Below are 18,941 nucleotides of genomic sequence, written 5' to 3' on the forward strand. Positions count from 1 at the left end.
TGTCTCTCCTTTCCTCATACATTGCTACAGGAGAAAGAAGTGGATGCTGGAGATACGTATCTCACATCCATTTTGTTGTACTTCCCCATTGCTTTAATCACACTGGAATTTGGCATACAGGCTCAAAATCTTGATCTCTGAGGAGATGTAGCCCTTGATAGAAAAACGTTGTCCTACAGAGCAGCGGCTTTACATGTCCATTCTTACATAGGAATCCATGAAGGAGAAGGGAGCACATATTGAAATGCGTGTCACAACATAATTTCCACCTCTTATGTTCCTGTGTGTAACACTAACACAGTTATGAAAGATTGGTGCAATGTACATTTCATCATTTGGTTGGCTGAAGATGCCGATGCTTTGCATCTAATGTCATAAACAGTGATGGTGTTCTGAACAGGCAATGGAGATTCTTAGCTGATCTCTTGGAAGGTATAGGTCATCTCCCAGCCAATAAGCTGCTATGAGGCCATTCTGTACCTCTTCAAAGTCCGGGGTTGTCTTCTCCAAGACATCTGTGTATTTTCATCAGGCATTCCTTGTTTGTGAACACACAAGGGAGTTTCCTGGTTTACCTCTACAACTGCCTTGCTGACAGAACTATGTGAACATGGTTCAAAAGAAAACTTTATGGATGGTTATAAAAAAAAATCCAGAGGGAAAAACAATAAATAGATCTCTGGCTCTATAACAGACTTTTCTAAATTCCATGAAATGTAGTGCTTGGTTGAAGATTGCACTGGATAATTTAGGGCTTCCCCCTTTTAAGCATTCCAGAGCAAAGACTGAATTCTTCTTTCCCATTAAAGTTTCATGTTTCTATTTTTGAGTTTCATGACTTGGGGAAGAATAAAACAGTCGGGCCTCTCAGTAAAGTCCTCAACATGTTTCTTCATGTTTACCCACTCTGTCCCTTTGCCAGATCTTTATGGTTGTTTGTGGGGGTTTTTTAGCTCTCAAAACACAAAATAGCCTCATTAAATATTAGGATTAAAAGATAAGGACTCTAAGATATAACGCTCAGTTCTTGATTGGACAGGAATGAAATGGCTGGTTGCAGTCTTTCATAGGAATCATTTGAAGTCAAAAAATTTTTCTAAAAAACATCCCTATTGAATTTTGGAAGGATTATAGATGCACACATACACATGCACACAGAGTCACAATTATCTGGGGCCAGGAAGTCATGCCCAGATGTTCACTTGACAAGCCTGAACTCTGTTTCACTAATCAAGTTGGTACTGGCTTTGCAATGAATTTGGGAAGTTTCTGCAAGATGCAATTAAAACATGTAAGTATCTGCCTCGGATGTTTTGAATTCCCTAAGCGACTTCTAAAATGGTGTGCATTCAGCTAATACAGGGCCTATGGTGCTGGACAGCATTTCTTTGGCTGTTTAGTAATAATAGTAATATATCCAAATATATTCCAATTAAATACCCTAACCAAGATGCAACAAGCCACTGAAAAAGCAGTTAATATTCAGAAATGTGGAAGACTTGTTCAGTAAGTGCAACACTTATTTCTGAATTTGTTTGCCTTTTACTGATACTTTACTTTCTCCATTAATAAAAGTCAGAATATGTCAGATTAGTCTACTTAGTTGATTTTCATTCAGACACAAATCGAGACCACTTCCCCCTTTCCTATGTCCTTTGTTTTTAACAATATCCCTTAATATATTTGGAAAACATTTAAAGTGTGTCTGTATGTGTGGGTGTGTTTTGTAATTTAGTACAGTAATTCCTTAGGGTTCCCCAGAAGCTCCTAAGTAAATGGCTATGTTTGCACATTTGTTTTCTGGGCTCACATTTATCCATTTTTTCCATTCAATCAGCCCACCGTACGTAACTGTATTTCTTATTCTGACACAGAGTACTTCTACATACTTGCTGGCTTCACCCCCTCCACAATCTCAAAAACATTTTTGCACTGCTATGTGACTAATCTCATTGTTGATATCTTCACAGTACTCAATGGACTTTTTATTTTAACCTGACCTAACCTTATATTTTAAAAGCAAAAATCCCTATACCCTTAAGTGGAAGATTTTCTAAGTAACACAATTGCCTCCTTTGGGTGACAAAATGCAATCTACCAACAATTTGGCAGTGCAAGTAGCCATCATTTAGCGACTGCTTTGTTTAATCATCATTTGCATTTACAGCAGTGATGAAAAAGCAACTTTACCACCAATCCTCACATTTACAGTCTTTGCAGGTCAGTAAAGCAAAGGAAATCTGAAGGGAGATTATAAACACAGACCCATTTTCATTTAGCAGTTACTTTGTTTAATGACTGAGTTCAGTGGTGAAATCCAAATTTTTTTACTAAAAATAATGGTGTGACTTGGTGTGCGTGGCTTGGTGGGTGTGGCAGAGGAAGATTGCTGCAAAATCTCCAGTCCCTCCCCACTCAGGGGCCAGCCAAAGGTGGTATTTATTGTTTCTCTGAACTACTCAAAATTTCTGCTACCGGTTCTCCAGAACCTGTCAGAACCTGTTGGATTTCACCCCTGACTGAGTTGCTGCCCTCAGTTGTGGTTATTAAATAAGGATTATCTATATAGTGCACAGAAAGACCAGCAATGTTGAACTGCTGTTTTACAATATAGATTTATTGCAGTGGCATACCAAGGCAGGGCAGTGGGTGTGCTGTACTCCAGGTACAGACAATAATGAGCTACATTGTCCGAATCCTATCCAGAACATGGTGGTCGTGGATGAGAAGTTGGATCACTGCTGCCGGCACATCAAACAGCTGCTAGGAGAAATGCAACTGAGATGGAGAAAGGCAGGCTGGCAGTAGTGTGATTGGACCAGCCTGCATTCTGTTACTGTTCCTACAGTAACAGCTTCAGGGCCCAAATATGCTAGGAATGCCATTGCCACATGGAAAATATGAATTACCTGCCAATTGTCCTCCAGAAGGAAATTAAAAATGAAACATAATCTGAGAAATGCTGGCATTTCACTAAACAAACTGATAAATCTATTTGCATGGGCAAGGTCCTGGATGTGTGTATGGAGCATGCAACTATTATATTAAGATTCCATTCTTCAAGTGGAATTGGTGACCAATGTACTCTACTATTTTGCTATAGAAGATACCAGGATTGGTGCTGCTGGGACACAAGAGTAGTAAAAAGACTTTGACAAGATCTTTCAATCTAGACTATTGGACAAGGGGTGTTCATAGGCTGTACCCAGAAGTCCTGCATTCAGATGCTTTTTACATGTATTGAGATCACACTTCTCAACATTCTCAGTATTACTGGTTGAAAATTATGATAGTTGAGAGTAAGGGGACAGAAAAGGCTGGGAAAAGTCCTCTATTGCATCTTGTTCAGCTTGTGTCCACTAGTAATGATTGGGACAAGAGTGATGGTGGGTGGAAATATATTACCCAAATTATTAACTGTGCAATGCTCAGAATACTATTCTGAACTGTGGACAATTTGAACTCGTATTTTATTAAAAGGGTCTGTCTTTTTTAACATATACATAAAGTATATACAAGATAAACAGCTCCATTTAACATCTGTTTTTGCCTAACTATAAAAAGCATTTGACTTTTTACCCTCTCTCCTTTCACTAGCAGCCATAATTTGTTCTGTGGGCCAGATGAAATGAGATTTGCCTCCCCCTCCACAGCAACCAGATGCTGTGTGCTTTAATTTTGTATCAGGCAGGTGTTCCCCCACCTGGGAAATGTGGAGATTTGCCATCTAGCAGAGTTTATGGTTTTTGATGGAAATGCGAGGGCGTTAAATGTTATTTGATGAAGAGTTGCCTTTATCCCTAGTGGGCCCCCATACGCATAGCATATGATCAGTGAAGCAGCTGTTCTGTATTTGAGTTGAAGAGCTATAAAGTTAGAAACGTGGTTGGCCTTTTCAAAACATAAGCAACTGCCTGCTACTATGGTGATGGATTTCAACAGTAAACTCCTGTTTTTAAAGATGTCCAAACATAATAATCCCACTGGACTCATGTTCAGGTGGTCCTGAAGAGTGAATGAACTTGGTTACTATGCCCACAGCAGACTTGTTTACTCAAGAGTTTTATTTTTACTGACACGATCCAGGTTTCTGGGAAGATGCTGTACTTTAGGGACAATTTTATGTTATTTCAAAACAGTTGCAAGCACAGAGCAGATTTCAAGTCAATTGCACATACTCCTTAAGTCACTTAAAGGAGTAAGTAGCACAGAGCCACATTTTATCTGCTACTTGAAGATGCATATCCTTTCCATTCCAACCTAGAATATGAGCCACAAGGACATCCTCATGTGAGGAGCCTGTGCTAATCTAAAACCAGCTCTGTAGCTGATCCCATGATATTGGTGGAACTGATTTATTTTGCAAATGATCTTCAAACTGCCTTTGAAAGATGGGTTTTGGGTATGATGGAAGCCCAAAAGGCTCACTCAGATTTTTAAGTGACAACTCCCCCCAAGCAACCATAATGCAAGGGACAAGAATTTTTTGGAGCTGTAATCTAAAAAACCTAGAGGGCACCAGGTTGCATAATCACAAAACAATAAGGGCACTCAAAGTAATTTGTAATCTAAACATGAATATTGCTTAAAGCAATATTACAACATATTAAAATGTGATTACCATTGTGCAGTTCGGTACTTTCAGAGCCCTGTTGTTTCATATATCGATTGTTATTCCTCCTTTCCTATATGTTGCAGAGATGGAGTAATTTACCGGTAGGATTACAGCTGCAGTTTATCAGAGGAGCAGGTGAGGGATAAGAATAGAGAAGAAATAGAACCAAAGGTAGAAAGACCACTTCCCCTCCCCCCAAGCATTTGTAGAAAGCCCTCACCTTTTGGGCTACAGCACAAATCTGGAATTCTGTAGTTCTGGGTGGGCATCTTCACAAAGTGACTGCCAAAGGGAATTGGGTTTAAAAGCTCCAATTTACCAGAGTGTTGGTTGTCACAATCACTAGCCATACCACCACCGCCCCCCTGCTTTTCTTTGGTGTTGCTTTTTGTCTATGCTCTAGGTGTTATTTCTAAACAAACACTATACTCCCAACATTTTTATTTTCTAAGAAAGTTCAAGGCACCATTTGGGGCTAAGGACCATTCCTGAAATAAAACTGTGGCTGTTTTGGAATGCCACATTGAAAATACCAGAGTTACAACCTAAGGGAACTGAGAATTGCAGCTAAGTCTCATAGAAAATTGGGGAGGTGGGATGTGGACAAGCAAAAATGGGTGTAACCTACTTTTCTAAATTAAAATAAATCTTAATCAAAACACCAAAAGGCATCCAAACATCTGCTGAAATAAAGGCTGCATATCCATTACCAAATGTTCATCCCTTGTGTATCAGTTGCCATATTACACAATCATATACCTTCAATGCTTTCCTCCTCCATCCTGCCATCTCTGCAGCTATCTTCAGATCAGTCCCAGGTCCTCTCCCTCATGTCAGGCTGACCCTCAAATGCCCACTTTCTTTGCTGGATGCTATTGGTTTTCTGCAGCTGTCCCCCAGCCTAGTGTTCCTCCTTTCCTTAGCAACCTCCGATTCTCCCCTCAGAAGCGTCTGGTGTTTGTTTGGTTTCCATGCTGCCATTCCCTTGCTTCTCCCTTCACTAGGACCTGCTGTTTGGATCCATTGATTTCTTATTCCCCACTTTTCCCCACTTCAGCCTGCTTTTCTCCCTCATGTTATGTAATTGCATAATAATGATGTACAGACCATCTTTTTTTTTTTTTTTGAGGTTCATTAAAGTGATGGACATCATGCTTCCTATTGCTGAATTAGAGCAACAATCTGAACTGATTCAGAGCATAGGTTAGTGGAAACAATATTTTATTAGAGAGTATTAACGATTCTTTTAATTAAAATGTTTAGGTAGATATACTTCAATAGATAGTTTTCTAACCATGCTCCTTATAATTTTTTTTTCCACTTTACATGAGAATATGAATTCTGCTACTAAATGAAAGTTAGACAATAGCCGGCATGAACTTGTGCATCCCTGTAAAATTAATGACATACACCAGCCACTGATCTGGTTTCTTTGAGCTGTCGTTTTGCTTAAAATAACTTGCAAGACAAAATGAATCCACTAAAAGATATGTTCTTTTCTTTATTTATTTTTTTAGAAAAATGTACATCAAAGAGTTCTTTGTTATGATTTTTAGATAAGAAGCAAGAGAAGTCTTTACATAATACAAAAGAATGCTTTTAACTCGAGGTCCTATTACACTTTTCTTTTGCTAAACACCATACATTTAGAATCACAATTCTGAGTTATAAAACAGATATATCGGTTGACTAAGTTTAATGTCATATTGTAGAAAGCTTTATCAAAAGAAGCTAACTCTTGGACCTCAAATTTAAAAATAGAAAAACCAGAGCCAAACATGATTTAAAAAAAGAAGTAATACAAAAACAGCTGTTTTTTAGATTGGAAGATCTTAGTATACAAACATGTATCTACTTCTCCCCATCCTTTTGTTGGAGACTTGAACGGTTGCTCCTGTACAAACAATAATACTTATACAAAATGATTTCTCCAAATGATTTTTTTATTGTTTTGTTTGAGAGGCTTACTAATGTTTGGCAAATACTTCTCCTTATGTCCTATTTTTCTTGGAAAAGTTAAAATATCAACGAGTGGTATGTTTAAGTAGAAAAGATTTGCCTAGTATCTTTTGTTCAGGAAACACCAAGTGCAAACTATTTCCTTTTTATCATACCTATTAATCTTTGTTTTTTTAAAAAAACTCCACTATGAGAACAAATAACTCTCTACAGAATTCTTTCTTTTCTTTAATCTTAAGGCACTTTAAAAGAACAACAGCAAGGGATTTATCTAATATACATTACTCAAATGTCCTTAATATGCAGGTTACTATTCAGAGGAGAGTCTATATATTCCACTATAGGGCCCTGAAGGAATACAGTACTTCAAGAATCCCCCTCTAGAAGCACTTTACTTTCCCCTATTGGCATGATTTGCTGCATTTCCCTTACTTTAGGAAAATATGTGATTCTTTCACATATGAAGCAGGAATTTGTCCGTGAAACCCAATATGTATTTTGACTGTCACTGGCAGGATTCCTTTCCTAGTTTTGCTACATGAGAGAATTGAAAGGTATAGGATCTAGAATCTTGAGCATCGGATGGCTATACTGTATGTGTATATCCATTTATATGTATGTACTACTGACACTGGTAGTTAATTCAGTAGCCATTTAGTAACTACATATAATAGATTTGGAAGAGACATTGGAGGTCTTCTAGTCCAACCCCCTGCTCAAGACCTTATATCATTTCAAATAAATGGTTGTCCAGTCTCTTTTTGAAAGCCTTCAGTGATGGAGCACCTACAATATTGCCTTATCTGAAGGCAAGCTATTCCACCAGTGAATTGTTCTCACTGCTAGGAAATTTCTCCTTAGTTCTAGTTCTTGCTTCTCTCCTTGGTTAGTTCCCAACCATAGTTTCTTGTCTTACCTTTTGGTGCTTTGGAAAATAGTTTGACCCCCTTCATCTTTGTAGGAGCCCCTCAAATATTGGAATAGTGCTATCATGTCCCTCCAGTCCTTCTTTTTATTAGACTAGACATACCCAATTTCTCTAACCTTTCTTCGTACATTTTAGCCCGCTAATCATTTTTGTTGCTGTTCTCTGTACTCTTTTTTGTATTGTGGTGACAACTGGATGCAGTAGTCCAAATGTGCTCTTACTAAGGCAGTACTAGAACTTCACGTGATCTTGATTCTATCCATTACTGCAATTTAGGATTGCATTGGCTTTTTTGGCTGCTGCTACACCACATTGGCTCATATTTAAGTGGTTGTCCACTAGGAGTCCAAGAGCTCTCTTGCAGTTACTGGCATTAAGCCCAAATTTTCAGCTAGTCTATACCTATACAGTTGGTTTTTCTTACCTAAGTGTAAAACCTTACTTTTATCTATGTTGAATTTCATTTTGTTGGATAGGGCCCAGTATTCAAGTCTGTCAAATTCTTTTTGGATCTTGAGCTTATCTTCTGGGGTCTTGGCTATTCCTGTCAGCCTAGTGTTCTCTGCAAATTTGATGAGTTCCCCTTCAGTTTCCTTGTCTAGATCATTTATGAAGATATTGAAGAGTACTGGACCTAAAATCTTGGGGTACCCCACTGTTTACTTGGGGTACCCCAGTGTTTACTTCCTTCCATGTGGATGTAGTTCCTATCAAGGTCCTATTGAGTTTACTGTCAATGTGGCCCTTTTTGGTCTGGGCCACTTCGTGAAGAACATGTGAAACCCTTTTTCTTAACAGCTTTTCATCCACTTAAAGAGAAAAATACACATGTGGATTGATTTTCCTCTGTTGAAATAAATGGAGCTATTGCAAGCAAAGGATTGGCATACTGGATTACGATACCCACTATTTCACTGGATAAAAGTGGTACTATAGTAGTATTGGGTTAAATACTTGCACATATGCCCTGAATATCACAACTGAAAACAAGGTCAGTTACCAAGTTACTTTGAAAATGTATGAAGGCTTTTTTTTTAAATTACATAAACTATATTTACGGTCTAACCCCACAACTCAGCTATGATTGCTGAATGTATGAACGAGTATGTATGTTTCAGAAGTAAGATGTTTCTATGAAATTGGAAATTCTGCTTGCTTAGACCCCCACACAGGTATACAGCTTATTCATGTTCTGATTACAACTTCTAGTAATCACAGCAAAGCAGGAGCTGAGTAAGAATGTAATTTGGCTCATTCACTCCATGCATTTTTTTCAGAAAAGAGCTGCTATGCTATAGGATGGCAATGAGTACAAGTTATTGTAAGTATGATAGAGGTGCAGTTTCTTAACAGAAGGTGACAACATCCAGGTTATATTGTGTAATAGCATGATTACAACTACTGATTTCCTTAATAAAGTTTTTTCTTTTAAAAAACACAATGTAAAATCTATAAATAAAATCATAAGTGCTTCATTCAAAAGAAAGCTTCTTTGGTTGCTCTGGGAGCTTGCAAATTACTTAATTTCAGTGACTAAAAAGAATAAGGTCCCACAATAAGTGTTAACCTCAGTACTGAACTTGACCGATAGTTCATGTTGTTGACTGTCAACAGCTCCAGGTCGATGATATGTTCTCGTGGTCCTGTTAATGGCTTGACCAACACAAGCATTGCACTCACTGAGCTTGTTTGCTGGAAGAAAGAAGGAAAAAAAATGTTCATGTACAGCCAATGCACCCATAAATAATTTCCCAGGATACGTGCTTATGTGAAAATGATTTAGAAAATATATTTCAGACCTCACACAAGTGTGAGTGCAACTTTTTCTCTCCTATTAATTAAAGCAATCACATCTTTTTTCAGGCTTCAGTGTGCAAGAGACCACTGCTTTAGGTCATTTTAATAACTCTAAAATATGGCTTCTTTAATTAAGAACAGATGTGTTATGCTTGCATGAGATTGGAAACATTTCTTCCAAATCATTGTCAGAGTATATATACTCCTATGTAGATATTCACACACAGAGATATATCCAGTGTATTGTAATGGTTAAGGTGTTAAACTTAGGACCACCAAGGGCAGGTTCCAATCCTCCCTCAGCCATGGAAGTTCACTGGGAAACTCTGGGTCAGCCCAATATAGATGTGATGGAATGTAGTCTGGATTCCCAGGAGGGAGGGAGAGCATTCCAGAGGAGTAAGAGGCAACTCAGTTCAGATAGTTTATGTGAGAGAAAGTGGGTGAAAACAGCCCCTCCCTAATACCTTCCTGACTATATGCTTGATGTAGCTAGCAGTCTATTTCAGTTTTGCAAGATTTGTCTATATGTATGGAGCAATAAAGAAATTTGCTTTAAAGAATCACTGTGTGTTTTGATTTCTGAGATCTGACAATAGAATTATTTTGTGTAAAAAAATCAGAAGAACATAAAACATGAATTATTTCTTCAGTACAGAGGTGAAATCCTATCAGTTCGGACTGGTTCGGGCGAACCTCTAGGGATTATGGGCATCAGTTTGCCAAACCAGTAGTAATTACCCCTCCTTGGCCCCACCCACACCCGGCTGGTTGCAACTCACCTCTTCCAGCCGCTCAATATTCCAGAATTCAATGTTAAATGCAGCAGAGAGAATGCTAACTTTTCACCCTCCATTCAGAACGGAGCTGCTGCAGCCTGTCCCTTTAAGGTAGTCCCCAGGAGGGAGTGGGATGGTGGGGGGGAGCAGTTGGAATGGAGCCATTTTTGTGAAAGGCAGGAAAATGGGGAAGGGGATTTTCCTGCCTGTCATCCATTCCTCAATCTCAGCACAGACTGAGGGAAGGATGGTAGGCAGGAATATTCTCCTCCCCATTTTCCTGCCATTCGCAACAAGGAGTGGCTGGGAGGGGAGGGGTCGGTGAGGAGCCCCTCGATGTGAGTGATGTCGAGTTGGCCATGCCCACCCAGTCACATGACCTCCCCCAACAAGCCACGTCCACAGAACTGGTAGGGGAAATTTTTTAATTTCACCCCTGCTTCAGTAGTGATCAGATGACACAATGGGGCAAAGAGTTCTTCATAACGAAACTGTTGATTCTAGCCTCTTTAATTTGGCATGCATTATATTTGCAGAGTTCCATCTTCAGCATCAAAGAAACTTCAGAAGAACATACAGAATACTTACTCTAAGAAAGAAGTCTCCATTGTCATTTCCAGATTTAATCCGGAAGGTGTTAATTGTATTGGGGATAATTGTGGTTGCCTGAATTTGGAAGATATCAGATGGTACAGTCCTCTCTGAATGGATGCTCATATATTTGTGAACAATGGAATATGGCAGGTCCCGACAAAGAGGATTAGACACTGGACAAATACAGCGACTGTAAAAGAAAGCACAATGATTGAAAAACATCCTCGTTCCATTGCTAACTGGTGTTCAGTTTGGAACTCTGTTGATAGCTTCTCTTACTTTTCAGATGCAAGCACGTAAGGCTCCTGACAAGGATTTCTTGGGTAACAGCGATAGCCACCATGATAATTAGAACACAACTCATCTTCTCGACATTCATTGCGTGTTTCACATTCATTTATATCTATATTAGGAAAAAAAGGAAAAAAGTTCTACAATTCTGCTATTTGCAATCTTTGAGCCTGGAGTTATTCATAAACTTGAATCTGCAAATGTCTATGGAAATTCTCAAACATCCAGGTTACGGTTGTCTCAAAATTGCTTTTCAAAAGGCAACTGGACTTTCTTGTTGGTTTGTGTTTTCTTTTTCTTTTCATTCCCCACCATTTAGTCAGAACTGAAGAAACTTCTTGGATGTGAAGTGAAATGTTTTCAAGGAAAAAAACCAAGAAAGTTTTTTGCCATTTGAAAAGCATCTTTGAATCTGCAAAGTATCTTAGTAGTTAGAACTTAATTATTTCTTGCAGTCTGCAAACTATCTTCTTAGCCCCTCTTTTGCACATATTGTAGCTTCTGTATGTGGATCATGAAGTACATATAAAAACAAAATAGACTTCAGAGATCTAAGAGTTGCCCCATTCTTCATCTACCATAGTCTATCTCAGAAATGCAAGGCTTCTTATAGTTATTTTTATTTACATCTACATCTATCTCTATCTCTATCATCTATATTTTATCTACTTTTAAGTGGGATTCCCCAACTAAATAGTCATACTGTACTTGATTTCTCCTTGCTCCTTCCCATCCCAGATTTTTGCAGTCTTAGACAAAAAAACAAATTAGGTTTTCAATATGCTATATGCTGTAGGAGATCAGTGGTCTGTGTTGGTTGCACATTTTTGCCAGGTCTGTTTTAAATCAGGCATCTCTTAGGTGAGTTTTATTTTATACAGGGATGTGAAACTTGCATCATCATGATGGTGTCACATGACCTATCACAACTTCCCCCCAACCTTTGCTAAACTGGGGGTGGGGGTGGGCAATGTGTGACCCATCTGGCCTGCGGGCCGCGAGTTTGACAGCCCTGATTTTATATTACAGAGGGAACATTTTGTGTTAAGCAAAGATTTATCAGTTGTATGATTTGATTTTTTTAAAAAAATAGTATTAATATTATCATTACTTTTGCGGATATGTGAATTTACCTTGACAGTTTCTTCCTCTGACCAGCTGATATCCATCTGGACATGCGCAGGAGAATCTTCCTGGCTCATTGACACACTGATATTGGCACAGGAAGTTAGAAGCTCTACATTCATCAACATCTGCAAAACAGAGGCATTTTCTAAGCCAGTTATTGAAGGTTCAGCATCTGCTTTTACACTGAACTTGTTCCTTGCCTATTATCTTCATTACTTGGGCTGCAAAACACAAATGGTTCTTCCTTCCTTCCTGCTTTCTGACAGTTTTTGGAGGGAAATTGCATCTGTCTGCAAGAATGAGGTGCATGAACAGGAATAGAATCACTACTACCAAGCAGAAAGCAAAAAGAGCTTTCAAAGAGCAAGATTTTAGTGAAAGAATCAGCCTTCTAAAATCTTTTTTTAAATTGCGAAAGTTTGCCAAAGAATGTGAGCCTAATATATTAGTCTGGTTGACAAAATATTTTAAGCCATGATATGGATTGTCTATTTTTTGACATACAGTACTGTGGGAGCCCAGTACAATATTTGTGGGAAAATCAAAGTGCAGAAGTGGTCTTTTTACTACTTGCTTCTAATTCATCTTGCTCATGCTATAATTTCTTTGCCATGGAAGAATTATTCTTCCCTAGGAAATAACAAGCAAGATGCGCCAAAATCATATTTCTGAGAATTCTCAACTGGTGATTCCTGGGAATTCTGGAAACTAATTTCAACATGTGTGGAGTTTCCAGATTAGCGTCTATCTTCCATGCTACTGAAATCATAGCATGAACAAATTAGGTTATAAGACTCCAGTGTGCTTACATTTGCGTTTGTGTGTAAGAAATATTACTATTGCCTAAAGAAGGCATTCAAGATTAAAGCTTCTGATTAGGAAGGAAAAGAAATGAACCTGCAAGATGCTTTCTTTGCACATTACTAACAGTGAACACGTTCTACTCAAAAGGTTCCCTCTCATCCCTGTTGTTTGAGAACTTCATCAAGCTGAACCGCTACTCACCATCACAGCTGATTCTATCTGGGCTTAACTCAAAGCCTTGATTGCACTGGCATAAGAAAGAACCAACTATATTGTAGCACAGTTGGGCACAGGGGTTGCCGGTCTCACACTCATTTATATCTGAGAAGAAAACAAGACAAATGTGGCATTTTGATCTTTTCTTGAACCATTTTGGAGCATATTCACCATATTTTTGTTCACTTTGTGAATGCTTGTTCACTTTGAATCAGTTTATATGGACAGGGAATGAAACGCCAGCCTCCCAAGTGCAGATTATTTACCCCCGCTTAGTTTTGCTTCCTTCCCCAAATTAAAATGGCTGAGTATTTTATGCATACAAATAGTGGCTTATATAATTAGAAATAAAGTTGATCCTGGTGCTTTATGGATCTGAATAACTTCTAGCATAGCATTGGGGGGGATTTCCCTGCAGTTTGATAGTTTCATTGAGTAGTGAATTACTGGCAACAGAAAATAACTAGAGCTCATGAGTGTACATCAGTGGCTTTTCACCACATCCCAATTTTCTTTGATTTCTTGGAGATGAAGCACCAAATTTGATACCTAAAGCAATGATGGAGGAACACAAAACCCAAACCTGACTGAGCATGGGTACAACCCCATAGTCAGGTCTACCCCGTGATTGGAGGAGAGGCAAAAGCTTTTCATTTTCCTCCTTTATTGTGGTGGTGGGCTGTTGACCAACAGTTTTGTTATGATTTTGAGCTCCTTTCTTAGGAAAAGTGAGCAAACTCCCCGCCCCACCTCTCTTTGCCTAGTCCATCACCAGTTTGCCCAGTATTTAGCTGAAAGAATCACTTATATTTGCTCTATCTTAACTCTTCTTGGGCAGGGTCTATATGAAGTAGACCACACCAGGAAATGAACACCACAGGAAGACTAAAACTACTTTTATTAAGATTGGTTAGCAGATTGAATAACAGAACCTTACAAAGTTCTTGACCTCCTCCTCCTCCTCATATTCAGTTCAGTTCTTATATAACTGAATTAAAGAGCCATGTTTCTGAGCTGCTTCCAAATGTTATGTTGTTGTTTGGACTTAAAAAATGTTTCAGCTCCTTTTGCCTAGGTAATGATACCTTAATATTTTTTGACAGTCTTCTTCCTTACTCTCTACAAAGGCTGAGATATCATCTGGGGCATTAGCTGGGACTCTTTTTGGCCTGTAGGTTCTGATAAAATGGCTAAGACACTATGTAGCATACCCTCTGCCATTCATGACTATATCTCTGCCTAATTTGGATCCTATAAGGGACAGGACGGAGCATGATGGTGCTTGTAGCCTGAAGAAAGCTGTGACTTGTCCCTCCTTTTAGGGGCCCTTGCTGGATGCAGGCAATTTGGATAATTAAAAACCAGTGTCCAACATTACCTTTTGGGGAAAAGTTATCGAAACATGGTGGGAACATAGTCTACCACAGGACTCTCCAATCGTGGCAATTTTAAGCATGGCAGACTACAACTCCCAGAATTTGCTGGCTGGGGAATTCTGGGAGCTGAAGTCCGCCAGGCTTAAAGTTGCCAAGGTTGGAGACCCCTTGGTCTACGAAGTACCATGGTAGAAGAGGATTAGCTAGATGCTTTTTAGTTAGGACTCACCATGGAGTGGAAATGGCACTGGCTATGCTAAGGATCAACCTTTGTTGGGATTTAGATGCAAGTAGTATTCTTGTTCTATTCCTTCTGGATTTTCAGTGGCATTGATATTACTGACAATTGTATCATTTTTGCCACCTGCCAGCATTGGGCACTGGAGCAATGATTTGCAATGGCTCTGTTCTTCTTTAGTGGGTGCTTTCACTTAGTGGTGATAAGAGAAGAAAAGGACAGCTACATAGCTTCTATCTTGTGTGATACTGTATACTGTAGCAGGATTTTGTCATCTCCCTGTTGTTTAATATGTACATGAAGCTACTGTGGGAGGTCATAAGTTGGATTGGTTGTTGGTGTACTGATTAAGGCAAATGGTAGAAACTAGGATGCCATGAGTTTTAGTCCTGCCTTAAGCACAAATCCCTGAGTGACAATGACCAATCACTTCTGAAATATTGCCAAGAAAACTGCAGGAAACTTGTCTAGACAGCTACCAAGAGTCATCACTGAAAGCACAAAAGCACAAAACCCTCTACTTTGTCTGACCTGGCGATCTGTCCCAGTGTTAGGAGGTTGGTAGGAACTAGATGGGATGAAACAACCAAAGTTGAACCTAAGCAACCCTAATTAGCTTTGGTGGTGTCTCTTGGAGAGGAGGTATTAACATGAGGAAGTAGGTGTGTGACTTGGAAGTCCTTCTGGACTTGCAATTACTGCCAGATAGGTGTTTGCTAAATTCTGGCTGGGCACTGGTTATTCCCTTTTCTGAAGTATGAAGACCAATAGTAACTCTCAAGCCGCCATTGTCACAGGTCTAGATCACTGCAATATGAACTTGAAGACCACTAGAAGTTACAATTGATTCAAATGGAAAAGCTTGCTTAATGGGAAATATTGATTGCTCTGCATTGGTTGCCAACAGGCTTTTAAGTGCAATTCAAAGTGCTGGTTTTCACCTATAAGGCCTTAGCAAAATACCTTCAAGGTTGCCTTCTCCAACCAGAACCAACTTTTTCAATACAATCTTAATGGGAAAATGTCTTAACATACTCACATTTTCATGAAGCTAGTTAACAATGCTTTTCACTCATTCATTATGGATCAACCTTCTTAAAATAACAGGTTAGCTTCAAGTGTGGTGCCCTCCAGTAAGTGGTTAAGGATGAGCCTATGAAAGCCTAATGGCATTTTGTATGTAGCTACTGAAGTGCTGCTGAAGTGTTGTAGTACTAATATTAACGGAATATCATGTTCATAGAATTTAATAACATTAAGTAGGTAGGTAATTAATCTGAATTTTATGGTGTATTTTAATTGCTTTAATTGCTAGGATTAGTTTTTTTAATCTTCATTATTTACTATGGCTATTTTATATATACCTACACAACCACAAACATGTTATTGCTTTTATTTTAAATTACATTTTGCATGTTATGCTATGGATTTATGCATACAACCCCAATAAATAAGTGACACATCAATCCTTGGTATTCATTTGTGGTGGCTTCTTAGTTTTTCTATAGTTAAGTTTTTGTATCCTTCTATCTATTTATCTGCTTCAGTCTAGCTTGCCAAGTTTATGACAAAAACATAACCAAAACCAAATTGGACAGCCATTTGTCTGAAATGGTATAATGCTTGAGCAGGGGGTTGGACTAAAAGACCTCCAAGGTCCCTTCCAATTCTATTATTCCATTCTACTTCTATATTTGAGCTAAAATAAGGCAGATTTTGAGAATAAGAAGTGCAAATACTATAACTTCTATTTCCAAAAATGTTTTGAAATGAGAATTTGTTGGGATATAGCATTCTAAATATTTTCATGAAAAATAAAATGACAGTCTTCTGTTAAATGGGAACCTCAGGTATACTGGGTATCATCTTCCTCAATTTCACCCAAATTTCTCTATGAGATATGGCATGACTACAAAATTGGGAACTCAAAAATCCATATAATCCTGTCTCGTTTCATGGGATTTACTAAGATTATTATGAACTCTGAGGGCTAGAAATTGGTCATGATCACTTTTTTTTAACTTTTAAGTTGTGATTTGGTTTTTGTAATTAATTGTCATCTCAATAAAGTCAAATAAAAATGTTAATCAAACTAATTAATTTAATTGCTATTTTAAGAGTGTTGACCAAGCTGTAATGTAGTTTTAAGTGTTTAAGACATTTGGATTTTAGCCTAAACATATTATTGGATAGTAAAGAAGAATATACCGCTAATAAAAATTAAGCACCTGCTGTCTGGGTTTTTGCCAAATAACCATATAATTTCAAAATCATAAGAATGCAGTAATAGTTTTGTTTCATAATTGATGTATATTCATTAGATTTGCATGATCCCTGATCTACATATATTTTAAACTTACATATGTACATTTTAGAAATCAAGCCCACTTTTCACTAACATGAACAATTTTCTGTGTATAATTTTTTTTGTAAATTCCCCAAGCTTGTTATATATAATAAAGTTAATGTCCACATAAAGGTTATAGACAATTTCATAAAGAGAATTAAGAAAATGAAGTCCATGTAATTTCTTCCCCAGGTCTGTTTCATACTTCTTAATAATAGGTAGATAGTAAAGAAGAACTGCAAGACACAATATTTTGTAATTGAGGGAGGACTATATATTATTTCTGGTATTTCACTGCTATTTTATTGGAGGACATAGAACATCCTTAAATAAAGCTTTTTCAGAATTAAATTTAACTTTTAACAAAGCAAGTATAGATTTCATTATCAGTATAAGATTTCTTCCTGAGATGATGAACCATGCAACAAGTCAGGCATAAGAATTAAATAATTTATTAGTGATAAATGCAGGTTATAAGGAAACATGTATTTATCACATTAAGATATAACTTAACATTACACTTTGTTAAGTGTTGTTACTGAAATTAGTTATACTTGTTTGGAGGGAAGGGGAGTAACCTTTTTACATATGCACTTTTTATTTACTTTTTATTTATTTTTATGTTTTTGTTAGTTTTTTATCTCTGTATTTGAAAACATTAATAATTTTAAGTGTTGGCATTTTCATTAAATATTTTAGTTTTAGTTTGTAGACTAGAAAGTAACTTCTACTTAAATGAATGGAAGATTTTTTTTTTCAAAATCTATAAGTTTTAACATTAGTGCTTATAAATATTTAGATGAGCACTATATTTCTATGAAAATCTTGAGTCATTCCCTACGATTTCAATTCCAATAATTGCATTTATAACAGGTTCGGACTTGAAATCCAAGCATCTGAATGGAACTGGGATGGAAAAAAGTTTTTCTAAAACAACATACCTTATTCAGATATAAAGAAAGCAGACTCCCATGTTACATGTGATTATATCCATTTATTCTTCCATTCAATCATGGCCAACTCATGAAGATTGCCTGGACAAGTCCCTACAGTTTTCTTGGCAAGGTTTTTCAGAAGTTGTTTGCTATTGCTTCCTTCTAGGGGTTCAAAGAAAGTGACTGGCCCAAGGTCACTCAGCTGGCTTTGTGCCTGAGGCAGGAGTAGAACGCAGAGTCTCCTGGTTTTTAGCCTAATGCCTTAACCAACTACATCAAACTGGCTCGATATATCCATTATACTCAATCCAAAATATTCCCAATGTTTGACTCTCATACGATGTGACATGGAACTTCCTAAGCAGTGGTGGGTTTCAACCGGTTCATCCTGGTTTGGATAAACCAGTAGCGGCGGCGGCAGGAGGCTCCGCCCACCTGCCCGGACGTCATCATGCTCACAGTTCTGAACCGGTAGCAAAGGTAAGTAAAACCCACTACTGTTCCTAAGTATCTTAAATTTACTCATAAATTACGCCTATACTTATGCCTATACTTATTCTCTAAAGTCACCCATTGATAGAAAAAGGGCAGTTTAAGACTGAGATGAGCTGAGACAAGTGCTAGACCAAGATATTGTTGTTGTTAGTTGTGAAGTTGTGTGCGACCCATCGTGATCCCATGAACAACTTTCCTTCAGGCCTTCCTGTTCTCTACCATCCCCAGAGACCATTTGAGCTCACGCCGACTGCTTCAGTGACTCCATCCCGCCACCTCATTCTCTGCCGTCCCCTTCTTCTTTTGCCCTCAATCGTTCCCAGCATTAGACCAAGATACAGGAGGTAATTATACAAGTCTATCTGGGTGTTTTGTGCTGAGCAACCCTCTGCCCTCTGTGTTTGCCTTTTTTGGAAGAGGAAAGCCATCTCCTCATTTC

At 38.1% G+C, this 18,941-nt stretch overlaps 1 protein-coding gene across 2 annotated transcripts in view; it reads right to left on the reverse strand.

Moving 5' to 3' along the window:
• Positions 1–6,091: 6,091 nt before the first annotated feature.
• EFEMP1 (EGF-like fibulin extracellular matrix protein 1) overlaps positions 6,092–18,941 on the reverse strand; it is a 55,554-nt gene continuing 42,704 nt past the window's right edge. For both annotated transcript variants that reach the window (XM_034427340.3, XM_087888623.1), the window contains exons 7-11: positions 13,097–13,216; positions 12,097–12,216; positions 10,952–11,075; positions 10,667–10,862; positions 6,092–9,194 (exon numbers count right to left, since the gene is read on the reverse strand). In XM_034427340.3, the coding sequence (XP_034283231.1) occupies positions 9,036–9,194; positions 10,667–10,862; positions 10,952–11,075; positions 12,097–12,216; positions 13,097–13,216 (719 nt within the window). In that variant the 3' untranslated portion in view covers positions 6,092–9,035. The remainder of the gene's footprint in view (positions 9,195–10,666; positions 10,863–10,951; positions 11,076–12,096; positions 12,217–13,096; positions 13,217–18,941) is intronic.

Source organism: Pantherophis guttatus, chromosome 1 (genome assembly GCF_059756535.1).
Source record: "Pantherophis guttatus breed Tessera chromosome 1, ASM5975653v1, whole genome shotgun sequence".
Lineage (NCBI taxonomy): Eukaryota > Metazoa > Chordata > Lepidosauria > Squamata > Colubridae > Pantherophis > Pantherophis guttatus.